General features: G+C 36.2%; 1 protein-coding gene across 1 annotated transcript; it reads left to right on the forward strand.

The window, feature by feature from the left end:
* Positions 1-258: 258 nt before the first annotated feature.
* On the forward strand, positions 259-10,873 carry LOC123528891 (gelsolin-like protein 2). Its single transcript, XM_045308958.2, has 11 exons — positions 259-473; positions 1,660-1,740; positions 4,577-4,650; positions 5,081-5,155; positions 5,344-5,543; positions 6,717-6,936; positions 7,124-7,210; positions 7,787-7,875; positions 8,127-8,205; positions 9,416-9,511; positions 10,189-10,873. The coding sequence occupies exons 1-11, from the start codon at positions 470-472 to the stop codon at positions 10,282-10,284; spliced, it is 1,101 nt and encodes a 366-aa protein (XP_045164893.2). The 5' UTR covers positions 259-469; the 3' UTR covers positions 10,285-10,873.
* Positions 10,874-14,825: the final 3,952 nt, after the last annotated feature.

Consider the following 14,825-nt stretch of genomic DNA (forward strand, 5'->3'; position numbering starts at 1 on the left):
AAAATGGGACGGCGATCCTTTTACTGTGATTTTTTACATTATTTAATTTATTAAAATGATGATAGACTAGTTCTGTATGTGTTTTATACACCTGGGGCAATCATTACAATCTTATTAATTTAAAATTGGTGTCATGTTGACAATTATATAGATAGTCTTATTTTAAGTTTACAGAAACTGATATTAGAATTCCCCTTTACTGTTTCCATTACCTCAGTTTTCTTTTCTTCAGTTTTAATTTCCACATGAGATTGTCATTGATCATAGTGGGTGTATACCTCGGATTAATCAAGGCTGTCTATGGAAATACAGATTTTCACGATACAAAACAACCCAGATTTATAATTTGAATTATTTTCTTTGAAAATCTAAAAATAATACCGGATTTTCTCACGTCAGATTATTTACCCACGTATTTAGTAAATTGTGTCTGGATATTTCACACCTGGGGAGAGAAGGTGTCTGAAAAATGGGTACGTACAATATTTTTCTTTAGCATATTTTTTTTGTGTTTCCATAAACAAATAATAATAATAATAATGATAATGATAATAATAGTAATACTTATGATATTATTATTATTATCATTATTATTATTATTTTGGGTTTTTTTTGCTTTTTTTGTTTTTGTAATGATGATGATGATGATGATGATACAGCTTTTTACCATGTTAAAGTGTGTTTAACATATCACAGTATCTTACAATTAAAGAATGAAGATAACCGTGATAACAACCTGACAGCTGATAAGTGTTATTGTTTTGCCTCTTTCTTGTAGAGTAATTTTGACATAAATGCCCCTGTGTCGGTGAGCAAAGCACACACGAGTCATGGCACTTTTCCCCCTAAAACAGTTTGGGGTTACTTTTTGATATGCGATATATGTTTTATATATTCGTATTTTTTGGAGATGTTGGGGACATAATACCCGTATACCTTATGGACCCTTTTGTATCTTAGGTACATCACCTCCAATTGTGAGTATACTTTTCGAAAAGAAATTTCGCGTTTTACAAAAAATAATAGTTCGACTGCGTACAAGCAAGACTTTTTAAGGACCATCATCTGGTTAAAGGAGTTACTTAATTCTGAAAAAAATATGTATATAACTTATACACATTTTTGATGACTTAGAATATGAAAACAAATATGATAACATATGATAACGCCTTAAAACTTTAAATGAAAAATAATAGTTGTTTTTATTTATGTTCAGATCTTTTTTTCTGTTTGAAGTGTTTTTTTTTCTGAGTTTTTTTCCTTCTTTAAAGTGATTTATAGCTCAATATTTTCTTCCTGTTTAAAGTGTTTTATTTTAAAGACATGATATAAGAGATAGCATTTAGTTTTATGATGGCAGTTTAAATCTTATCCTGTTTATTTGCATTTCTATAAAAAATCTTATCCTGTTTATTAAATTAAACTTAAAAGTAGGGCGATGATTTTATCCTTTTGTAAGTGATTACTTCCCCTACAGATATACTAATAACTGTAAAGGGGGACAACTGCGTAAAACATTTTCTTTCGTACCGCATAGTTTTGTTCTTGTTCACAAACCTTGATGTAAGATAACGTGAAAACTAAACATCTGCAGTGACAAAAAAAACCACTCCAAAATACTTTGCACGATTTAATCATGTTAACTTAAATTACTTTCAGCTCTACAGAAACAGAAGCAGTACGACTGGAAAGATTCCAATCTTGCATTGTTTGGCTCCGACACGGAGACAGAGGTTAAAAGTAAGGCATATATATTATAAGGGGCATTCAAACATGTTCTAAAAAGTGCCTGTAAGTAGACAACCTGGTTCTAATGATCACTCCTTTCATTTCTGATCTAGCTATAAACAACGATGCTATGGTGATTCGTTCCTCCTATGTCGTGCTATTGTGTTGGTGCCACGTAGCGCCTCTTCAGAAAGGACGCGACAAATCAGTTTTGTCGAGGTGTCGTGTTGATGTCCCCCGCTAGAACGATAACACGACAAGACCGAAAAAAGCGACAGCAAGACAAAAAAGCTACATAATACACATAATACATAAGGACACAGATGTTCCATTTCTTTGATGAGATAACACGATGCGAAGACGTGATATTACCATCGCACTTTCACATCGAGATTTCGCATTTTCACATCGTATGATAGAATGATCGACCCTTAAAGTTAGAGGCAAAAGTACAATCGCACCGTATTGTTGTTCCAACGTATCGTATCTTCGCATTGTATTGTCACATTGCAAACCTTACCAGTTTTTAGGGCGAAGAAACGGGACAACAGAGGCCGACACAGAAAAGAACGACATTTATTTCTGTCGGATTGTCGCTTAGTTGTAGTCTGTTTAACATGATCACGCGGCAAAATAGGATTTTAGCTTGTCGTTCTGTCCGTGCTGGCGGAGCGTTTAGTTGTGCGACAACACGGGTACACAAGAAATTATTTTGTAGTCATTTCGCCTTCTGGTTGTATTGTACACGGAAACAAAGGAATTTATTGAGTCGAAATAAAATGTTTTGGAAACATTCTAAGTGTTTAAACTATTTATAAGAATATTTGATAATAAGTGATTTAGCTTTTCTGCAAAATAATCCTGAGTGATATAAGAAACATTCAGTTTTAGATAAGTGCATAAAAAGCTGTCGGAGTCCGATTTAACATAGCTTCTTAGCCGTTAAACAAATTATAAATCATAAATCCACTAAATCGATATATTTTTCAATAATGATAACATGTTCTTAAATATATTTGTTTTTTATACAGTGACTCGTGCTTATGTCTGTATGAATGCATGTACATGTTTGTATAATGTGTTTCAAATTAGCTGATTTTGAATTAATCTACAAAAGAATTGTTTTCTATTTATTTAGCCGTTATAAAAATAATTAATATCCAATGGTACCGATAAATATTTCTTTTAAATGAAGTAACATGTAGCAGTTCAACATTATCATATTTTTATTGTACTTGTCAAGTGTTAATGGTTTTATACTAAAATCTAATATGAAAAGCCTGCTGTGTCTATTTTCATAACGGATTTAACAGTATTTGGCGAGATAAAAATAGTTTCGCCACATTGCATAAATAATTTTGAGCGCAATGAGAAAACGAAAAAAACTGACGCTTTCTCCTTACACATATTAACTGTGTTGACAAATTCCGTTGTCGCTGCCAGGGCAAGAGTTGATTAATGTTTACGGGGGTGATTCAGTAGGTTCTGTCACTGACGAACTTTCATAGAAACCATTGTACATAAAAGATGTTTACTCAACATACCTTTGAAAACCGCTTTAATCGGGTTACAATTGACCAAGTTATCCATTGTTAAATTATGCACACTCATAAACAGTGGCAATATTTCAATGCTATAATGAAACGTGAAGAAAAAAAAAATAGAAATCAGGGCTATGACACAATAAAACCCGGATGTCTTTGCTAATATCTTCATAAAATCTTTTATGAATATTGTCGTATCCATGGTTATTTTGTAGTGACGTAAAGAGCAGTTTTTGTTGGATTAAAATTTTTCAAGGTGGTTAAAATGGCCTTCAAGACGGTAAACGTAAAGACATGTTGCAGTAGCAACAAAGAAAAACAACACTCCTGTAAGGGGTATGGTAGAAGAGGATGGTTGAAATACTATTTCTAAAAAAGCCAGCAATTTCAGGCATTTCAGAAGGAACCACCAGACCGATTAAAATTAAAGACGGTTTGTGATAGATGGGTCCCCCATTTGCTGGCACCTGACCAAATGTCTAAGGTGCTGAAAAAAAGAAATCTGTATTCCAAATGAAATCTTTCAGTTGTTCACTGGTTATTATTTTGAGCCTCAACGTCGCATAAATGGCTGAGTTAAAAGGACAAAAAGTGACAAGAAGATTTAATAAGCCAGTTTCTTCGCTTCAAGCTTTTTCCATTATACGAATTACTTGCAAAGACGGTAAAACCATCACAAACAAGTTCTACAAAAATAAAACAACAACGAAAAAAAAATTACAATTGTCAAAATAAACGTCCACTTAACGGTTTGATAGACATACAGCATATTAATGACAATGCGTCTGTCCGCAAAGTTATATTGTACAGTTTTTCTTAGAATAAAACAATTATTCAGCTTGAGTACCCACCCTATTCTCCTGACCGAAGTCCTTATGACCTTTCCTTTTACTCGCCCGCCAGAAATGCCCTTGGTTCTGCGATTTTTCAGTGTATCAATAGTATACCACGGGAAGACTACTTTGCAGCATTTTGATCGTAGATAGCAAGTACCAGAAGCGTGTTTCTGTGCAGGGAGACTATTTTGACGGGATGAAGTGAACATGGGCTTGATCTGATTGATAAGTTAGGCATACGAAGACCGATGACAGAGTTTCTGAATCACCTTTGTAGTTTTTCACTTAATACCCCGAAGATCTAAAATATTTTGCTTGTAACATTATATGGGCAGTGCCTTTTCTGAAATGCGAGATGATATACTTTCAATTTAGTAAGTTCCTGACTAAATGTGAACGTGTAATCCAACTGTATCAGTTACTGAACATCTATCAGGCTTATATCAGTCAGCCCTCAATCTGTTACAGAGGAATCTGCCGAACAAGAACCTGCATGGAAGAACGCCGGACAAACATGTGGACTGCAGATCTGGAGAATTGTGGTAAATACAATATATTCCATTTAAATGTGAGTCATTAAAATACCAGGAAATACAGAATGTGCGAGTGAACGTAAGTTTATTATTTGACTTAATTTTTCATCATGACTTTAGCTTCCTCTTGTCATAGAACATTTAAATTTGAACTCGATTGCGAGTAAAAGTAGCAAAATATTCTATACTGAGTTAATTAAACATATATGAAAACAAAATAGCATCAGCATCGCTTGTGTCGTCGGAGTGAAATAAATAGTAGCCGCCACATGTTTTGTTGGTTACCATGGGAAACACTGTGAATAAGGATAAATGAGTGTTACTGAAATGATGTTATCAAAACTAATACCCTACAAAAAAAAGAACAAGAAAGGTTAGGATACTCTAAAACTGCTGGCACCTAGATTACCAAACAACACTGAATGACTTCTATTTTTAGAACTGGAAGGTAACAACATGGCCTAAAGAGGACTATGGGAAATTCTTTGATGGAGACTCGTACATCATACTCAACGTAAGTTATAGTTGTTTTTCTTAATTGACCTAAAATTACGACACATATACTGTACTTAGTTGTATTAATGATGTGTAGAACGTGTACTAAATGGATATGCATGTAGACGACAGTTTTTAATAATTGCTTAATTAGGGCATACCACAGTGTGTCCGTAATCGAGATTCCACTGTATGTTTGGTTTACAGACATACAAGGAAGAAGGGTCAGACAGGTTCTTGTACGATGTACACTTCTGGATTGGCAAGTACAGCACAGCAGATGAGTATGGAACGGCGGCCTACAAGACGGTGGAGCTAGACACCTATCTAGATGATGTGCCTGTTCAGCACCGAGAGGTTCAAGGTCATGAGTCTGCGTTGTTCCGTAGTTACTTCGAAGCTATTACGTACGTTGCTATGGTTCTTAAGCTGTTATATTTCCCGATGTTTTACAAAAAAGAGGTATACTTGTTTTCAGGTTATTTACGGTTAAACCTGACTATGCTCTCTATAACAGACATAAAGATACTTGATAAAAGGCTCAACGACTTTCACTGTCTATACTCTTCTCAATAAACTGGTGCGATCGAAGACATCAGTTTTGACATGAGTTGTTTAAATATGTGAGCTGGTGTGTAGCTGTCGAACCTGTAATTAAATAAATGTATCCGTGTTTTATGATGCAGCAAATTTCCTTTAAAATGATTGTTCTAACACATAAAATGACGAAAAGTCGTGCAATTTTATAGTATAATATTAAAATTCACCGAATAATATAAAAAAAATCCTAGGTTTCACTCGTGGAAATGCATCGGAGGAGTTTTATCGTTTTGCATTTTATTAGAAGAAACCCATGATCGAACTACTACATACGTATATGATAATAAGTCGGTACATAAACTGGCCACAACCATAAGGTTTTGGCGAAATATTATGGAACGCCGGCACTGTCTTTTGTAGTCATGAAAATCTAATATTATGTTTGTTTTTTATTATATTATGTACCGTTCGAAATCTTTGCGTGTTGTGCAAACATATTTATGTTATGTGATTTTATCGTTTTATGTTGTGTTTTTGTAGTAATATTATGATATTTTTGGTTATATCATGTAGAAAAATCTTTACGTCATGTAGACAACTTATTACATTATGTGCATTCTTTACTATATTATGTCCATACTTTATTACATCGTGTCCATTCTATATTATATCCTGTCATATATTATTTTCATCATGTGCTTTTATCTTTACGTTTTGTGCATCTTTTATTATATTATGTCGTTGGTCTCGATCATTGACTTACCTACTATGTAAACAATTGTTCATCAAAATGTTTTAATGCTTGAATGCAATAAGGCTTGCCTACTGTACAGTTGACATTTCATCCGCGATGTTCATATTTGGGACTACATTGTGTAGCGCATGAACTTCTTGTGTACGTGTATGTTTCAATCCTGTTTTTCTTTCACAAGTTAACAAGCTTTTTAACTAAGAAAGCTTCTAAACAAGCCGCCGAAAGTTTTTGAAATGGATGAAATGTATATTGTAACAAATAATTAATAAACTACTTCTTTATATAGATTATTAAAGGGTGGTGCTGAAAGTGGTTTCAGACATATGAAACCGCAAGAATACAAGCCACGCCTCCTTCATTTCCATGGCGACCGTCAGGGAGTTGTCGTGAAGGAGGTTCCACGATGTAGGAGTCTGCTGGACAACACGGATGTCTATATACTGGACCTGGGTTTAAAACTCATTCAGTGGAATGGGTTAGGAAGCAACAAAGAGGAGAGGATGAGAGTAAATATCACTGATTGTGTGTTTTCATTATATCTCGTTTTACACGCGAAAGTGGCATTATTGATATGTAAAACCTCACATTAAGTATAAAAACACCACTTTTTCAAATTAACAAAAAAGTTATATGGCACAGAATGATAGAATTCAATTTATACTTTAATGTATTATATGTGCTGTTATTTCATAGGCGTTACATTACTTGAAAGAGTTGCAAGGCGAAAGAGGAGGGAAATGTAGGACTGAAACTCTTGACGAAGAACCAAGGGCTCGTTCGGTAAGTTTCAACATGTAAGGTTTCTAAAATCGGTTGTTCCGTGCTTTAAAATATCAATGTATATATGTGAGGAAACTGATACGCTTCCTTGTAGTGTTTAAACGATTAAAATAATGTGAAGGAAGCACAAAATTTTGAAAATATTCTACTTCAGAAATTCGAATTCGGTTTACTATTGCCTGTGTCAAACTTGGAGTTGATATTTTGCAAGTTTCTCATACAACTACATAGTATCAGATTTGTTAGAAGAAAGTATAATTTTAAACTTAGACATGGCCGCGCACGGGCGTGCATCTGGGTTGAACCACTGTCTTTCCATAGGACAGCTGGATAGCTTTCGCTCATGAAATAATTCTATTTTTGAACCCACAAATCCACAACGGTGGATAGGGTTGGGGTAAAAGATTTAAAGCCGACGACCATAACCACTTGGTCATGAAGGCCCTTTAATGAAATAAATAGAAGCTAGATACAAATGGTCCACTTAGATCATAAAGCAATAATCTAAGACAGCAGATAACATAATATTGTCTCATGTTCTTCAAAATCGTGTACCATTTACCGTTGCTACTTTAGAATGAGTTCTATAAAGGCCTCACAGAGGACAAAGCTGAAGTTGACGTTACAGAGGAAGCCGCTGTTGATAAAACAAAAGAACTGTACAGGTTTGCACTTTTGGCAATGTAACATGTACTTCGCTCCACCACAGTGATGGTTTATTTTCTGTTGATAAGAATTTGTAAAGTTAAACAATGGAAACATTCTTGTTAAGGAAATAGCAATACTCAAAAACGTCGTTATTTTTGGTACGAACAGTATTTGGAATGTAGGAAGGGTTGTAAGTACTAAACTGTTCAAATTGAAAGAATTGTTGTGTTGGCATAAGAAATGTATTTGTTATTTTTACATATAACAGATTGTCAGATGCTTCCGGTGAAATGAAGATGACTAAGGAAAAATCAGGAAAAATCGAGAAGGAAGACTTCGACAGCAAAGTTAGTTTTTGATTTTATATAAAGGAAAACGAAATGTTATTATGCTTCGATTCCTTTTACGGTAACGCGATGCATCCCTGACTGTCCCATCCTGCAGGTGGTTTATTTGGAAAATGGACGCCAATTCCGAGGGTTTCATGTTTAAAAGGTGTTGCGAGTATTTTAAGCTCACCTTAGCACAAAGAGCACATCGTTCGTCCGTCCACTTTCATTCAAACGGCAATTCAGTAGAAGTTGATGAAACTTGGTCTCGATGTTCCTTGGATGATCCTCTACCAAAGTTGTCCAATGAATTTTATTCCATGCAGAACGCTGGTTGCCATGGCAACGGAAAAAGAAGAACTGTAAAACATCTTCTCAAAAAGCACTTAACGGATATAAAAATAATTTGACAGTATTGTTCTTTGGATGACCCTCCACCAAGATTATTCAAACTATCTCGATTCATGCGTGCCCAGGAAAAAAGTTAAAAATGTGATTATCTAAAACCATAATGCCATGAGCTTAGGTATTTGGCATATAGTAATATGCAGTGTTCCTCTCCCAGGATTGTTGGGCCCCACCCTAGAGTTCACATATTTTTTATAGGAAAAGCTTTATAAATCTTCTCATCTAAAACCGTGATTGCTTAGAGCTTAGATATTTGGCATGTACTATCGTGTTCTTCTACTTACTTAGTTCTAATCATAATTATATACCTCTGGAGTCAAAACTTGTCCCGCCATAGGATTCACTCGTGTAACATAGACTTGTATATTTTTAAAATCATCTTGTCGTAATGCCCAGAGCTTAGAAATTTGGCAGAGGTGCTCGACCAAGTTTGGTCAAATTTTGCTGCTGGGGTAAAGCCTGTCCCCTCCCAGGGTTCACTTGTTTTACATAGACTTGTGTAGGTAAAAATACAAAAATAAAAGGTTATGGTAAATTTCCAAGAAGCACAGAGCACCCTAAACACAGCCAGAGATCCATGCAGTGCAAAGTATACATTTGAGTCAGGTGAGCGACATAGGGGCATTAAGGCCCTCTTACTCAATTATTATATACAATAGCATGAAAGACTGTGGAGTTTTTGAAAATAAACTTTAAGGATGTGTTCTTTTTTTCGAACAATAACCTTAAACCAGTTTCGAAGATAAACTTTCAGGATGTACTTTTTTTAAAACAATTTACTTAACATTAAATTTAACCATATTTAAAAACCAATTTTCAGGATGTGTTTATTTTCGATACAAAGGATTCAGTGTTTGTGTGGATTGGAACAGAGACATCCAAGATGGAAAGGAAAAATGCATTGACATACGCCCACGTAAGCTAGTATTATATGCACCTTTTAATAATATTATCTTTTAATAAGCATTTTAATTAAACATGTTGCAAGAGGAAAGAAAAAAGCGGCCCGGGAAAATAAAACGGAAGCTAAATCATTAATCATTCTACCTGCGACGAGGTCATATTATGGGCAGTAAAAATGTACTGTATAACTTTTAAATAGGCTGATGTACAAACTGAAACCGGTGTTTGTTTGTAGATAGCGACTGATTTGGACAGAATAAAGCGACCAGGTCATAGTATGATATAATATGCATACATTTTTTGTTTTGTTTTGTTTTGTTGGATTTAACGTTTCAACGATACAGTCAGCCACTGATCTTCCGTAAGCTAGCTGGATGACTTCCTCACATGAAAATTTCAACGCCTCATGAGGCTTGAAACCACATCGGTGTGATGATTCAAGGTCAGCGACTTTAACCACATGGTCACAGAGACCCCTATAACTAAAAACAGACAGCTGGTAACATATACCTATATATATTATCGATTGTAAAGAATAAGCCATCTGTTGGAGATCTGTTTCATATAGACTTGGAGAGTCCCTTAGAACAACTATTTGAAATTATTCTGGTAATAGTGTACACGACCTCTCGAATGTTCATAGACTTATAAACCAAAATCAGATTTCAAGTGTTGTCTTTTCTATTTAAGAACTATCTGATGAAAACAGACCACCCGCTGGTTCCTGTTTGTTGTCTTCCGGAGAAGATGAATTCACCCGCCTTTCAGCTCGCTCTCGCCGCCTAAACGACTTTCGCTGTGCACTGTATTTCTGTCAGTGGCACCCCAAAGGACAGTGTTTTCCACACTTTTTTGTGTGGTCTTTTTTGTTTAGTTATACAAGATCTAAGTGTCAGGCCAACAGTTTCCAACAAGTTACATTCTGTGTTGCAGTATGCATTCTTTGATCAGAGTTAATCATATCAACTTTTTTCATCTTGACTTGGACAATGTATGTGTGAATTCGTTGTTAGTTTAAATAATTGTTAAAACAGTTAATTTTATGTGTTCTCATTTATGCCTGATAGAATACAGTCCTGACACTATGGCCATTGTTTCTAATCTACATCGTTGTAATTTCCATAACAAGTGTATTCATATACAATTGGATTTTCATATAGGCTTGTACAAAGACGTGTGGTAATACATATCCCTTTGTTAGCACGGATTTCTTTTTCTTTTAATTTTGTATGCACATATATATATGAACCTTTTAATCACGTGCTGTCTTTGCTTACTATGTTTATCTATCATAGTATACCGTTATTGTATTCGCATTTTACATTGTGTATATCTTTCCTTTGACTTTGGTGGAAGTAAAGAAATATTATCTTAATCCATCATAGTTTATGTTGATTCTAGACCTTTCTTGTTGATTTCATCAAGTTTTGCATTAATCATCGAAATATTACAAGACTATAAGAATATTTCGTTGGTTGAAGGTGCTGATGGATAAATCTGGCTCCGAAACAGTTACCCGAGAGCCAGATATATCCATCCTCACCTCCAGCTAGTGATAGATTATTTTTCTTGCAATTAATAGAAGAAATACAACAAGAGCTCGTAGAACACGAAATGCGCCCCCCCCCCCCCCCCCCCCCCCCCCCCCCCCGCACCCCGATGCATTCAGTAACTGCACAAGGAACAGAAAATATTTGGTCACTGTGCACTGGACATTTGACGTACTGACCTCAAATCAATAATTATGGGTGATTTACCAGTCTTAAATGACCTCTGTATCAAATGAGATCTTAAACCAAAGCATTTTCTAGTTATCTGGCAGAAAACGTTCTACTGTTCTGCGTCAGTGTGACTTTGACATGTGACCTACTGACAACCTCAAAATCAATAGGGGTCATCTGTAGGTCATGATTAACCTCCTTATTAATTTTCGTGATCCTAGGCACAAGCGTTTTCTAGTTATCGTCCTGAAACGGTTTAACTGTTCCGGGTCACTGTGTCCTTGACCTTTGACCTACTGATCTCAAAATCAATAGAGGTCATCTACTGGCCATGATCAGTCTATTACCTTTCATGATCTTAGGCCCTAGCGTTCGTGGGTTATCATCCAAAAATTTCTTTAACTGTTCCGGGTCACTGTGTCCTTGACCTTTGACCTACTGACCTAAAAATTAATAAAGATCATTTGCTGGTCATGACCAACCCACTTATTAACTTCCATGATCCTATGCCCAAGCGTTCTAGAGTTATCATCCGAAAACACCTTTAACTGTTCCGGGTCTCTGTGACCTTGACCTTTGACTTACTGACCTTAAAATCAATAGGGAACATGCTGGACATGACTAATGCTTCTCTGTTAAGCACTATTTTACCACAGCAGCGTATGAATTTACGCATTAATTCATAAATTTCAGCACGTAAGTCATCTTACACCCCTGGGTGCAAGGTCTTTTTCCAGCGGGGCAAAAAAACATGTGAAAATCCTGTCTGGCATCAAGAAAATGGTTATCCAGCACCCAATTTACTATGTTGCGAATTCAAGTATCACGTCATCACCAAAAATAATTATTAGTAGCACATAGGAATTCTCTGTACGTTTCAACAACCTCACCCCAATTCTACCGCACCCCACACCCACTCCTCCGTCTACCCAATACACAAGCAATCATGCAATGCAGTTGTCACCATGTTAGTGAAAACAAGTGAATGAAGTATTGCCATGCAATACAAAGTCCCCTACTGGAAGGCACCTAATTTTCTCTACTGCAGTATAACATAATGAGCTGATATCTGTCAATGATGTATAAACAATATTGTACTACATATACAATATGTTATAACAACACACTTGGATTACAATGTGCATATATAAAAACCCACAGTTGTTTTCATATTGAATATTTTTGGCTGATTATAAAAATGTTATCAAAGGTAATTTATAGTAACAACAAAGGGAAATTAATCTTTAAAAAAGAAAAAAAAAGAAATCTATATAATATAAGTCCACAAGAAACTCTTTACCAGGAAGAGATAGGTCAAAATACACCTAAAAATTGGATGTAACATGCATGCTGTACCACAGAAAAGTGGTCTCGATTTTTCTCTACCGCCAGTAATAAAAAAGTTACAATAAAATCTATTTATAGTAAAAACAAAGGGACATAATTCTAAAAACAAGGGTGCCTCATGGTGGTGAACATTTGGTCCAAGTTACATCAAAATCCCTTCATGCATGAAGAAGAAATGTTCCGTACAAAGTCATTCTTGAATATGACCTTTGACCTCTAAATATGACCTTGACCTTAGACCTAGGGACCTGGTTCTTGCGCATGACATGTTGTCTCATCCAGGGGAATATTTGTGCCAACTGATATCTAAATCCTGCTTTGCATGACAAAGTTATAGACCGGACAGGAAAAAAATCCTCTTGACCTCTGATCTCAAAGTGTGACCTTGACCTTTAAGCTAGGGTACTGGGTTTTGCGCACGACACGTCGTCTCATCATGGGAAACATTTATGCCAAGTAATATTGTAATCCCTTGATGGATGACAGAGTTCTGGATCGGACAGGGAAAAAACCTTATTGACCTTTGACCTCCAATTGTGACCTTGACCTTTGAGCTAAGGGTCTGGGCTTTGCGCATGACATGTTGTCTCATCATGGGGAACATTTGTGCCAAGTAATATTAAAATCCCTTCATGGATGGCAGAGTTATGGACGGGACAGGAAAAAAACTCTGTTGACCTTTGACCCCCAATTGTGACCTTGACCTTTGAGCTAGGAGTCCGGGATTTGCGTATGACATGTCGTCTCATCATGGGGAACACTTGTGCTAAGTGATATTAAAATCCCTTAATGAATGTCAGAGTTATGAACCGGACATGAAACAGACCCTGTTCATGCTATGTTAACATTTGACTGCTAAGTGTGACCTTGACCTATGAGCTAGGGGTCTGAAAGTTGTGCATGACACATTGTCTTATTATGAGGTACATTTGTGCCAAGTAATATTAAAATCCCTTCATAGATGGGAGAGTTATGGACCGGACAGGAAAGAAGCCTTGTTGACCTTTGACCTCCAATTGTGACCTTGACCTTTCAGCTAGGGGTCCAGGTTTTGCGTATGACACGTCGTCTCCTCGTGGGGAACATTTGTGCCAAGTAATATTAAAATCTCTTCATGGATGGGAGAGTTATGGACCGCACAGGAAAAAAGCCCTGTTGACCTTTGACTTCCAATTGTGACCTTGACCTTTGAGCTAGGGGTCCGGGTTTTGCGCATGACACGTCGTCTCATCATGGGGAACATTTGTGCCAAGTAATATTAAAATCCCTTCATGGATGACAGAGTTTGGACGACACGAAATTGCGGCGACGGACGGACGGACAGACGAGCGGACGGATGACGGAAAAGTGCATTCCTATAGTCCCCGAAACTGGTTTTCAACCAGTAGTGGACTAATAAAGTGAAGACATTTAATGATTGGTGCATTCTTACAAAACAGCTTTCATTTCGTTTACACAATGTAGGCCTACTACTACAAGAAGACAAGGAGATTTTTAAAAGTGTAAATTCTGATGTCATCCGTTTGCTATAACAAGAACTGTGGGGTGTGGGTTGGGTAATATAGGCGGGGCATTGAGTACTAAGAAACATATCAAGAAACACAAGCAACAAAAGGCATTTTGGTGGTCTGGAGGGGGAGGTGACGGGATACTACAAGGCAATATCAAGAAAAAGAATGTAAAAGTATGATAAAATATCTATGTTGGGGTGGTAATGTGGGCGGGGAAGGGATGCCGGGATAGTGAGAGACAGTATCAAGAAAACTTGACAAGAAACTGAAAGTATTTTTAGGTTGAAAACAAGAGCTGTCGGAGGACAGCGACGCTCGACTATTCCAGTCCATGTAGTGTACCATTCGATTCGTGAATTTGTTGCGCACAATTAGAGAGTCGCAATGGGGTTTGTTTTCACATATTGACCATGCATTCGAATGTAACGATGTATGTTAACCTTTGTGACAAATAAGGCATGTTTCAACAAAGCCACTTTTTCATCCTCTGATTTACTAATATGTAATCCGCAGAGCGTGTTCAATTAGGAAATAATAATTTTAAACGTCAGAGGTTATTTCTAAGGTCACGGAGTTGATGCCAGCTGTAATGACAATACTTTCGAGATCGTTGCCCACTCAAGGTTGGCTTAACCGATTCTAAGTGTTCCTTCTCTTATGAAGGAACAATAAGAGAATTTTAAATTCTATGATGTTCTAGAGATTTCAACTGGAGTTCTTGGATCATTTTAGTTACACTATCAGTAAA

This window comes from Mercenaria mercenaria, chromosome 13 (assembly GCF_021730395.1).
Source record: "Mercenaria mercenaria strain notata chromosome 13, MADL_Memer_1, whole genome shotgun sequence".
Lineage (NCBI taxonomy): Eukaryota > Metazoa > Mollusca > Bivalvia > Venerida > Veneridae > Mercenaria > Mercenaria mercenaria.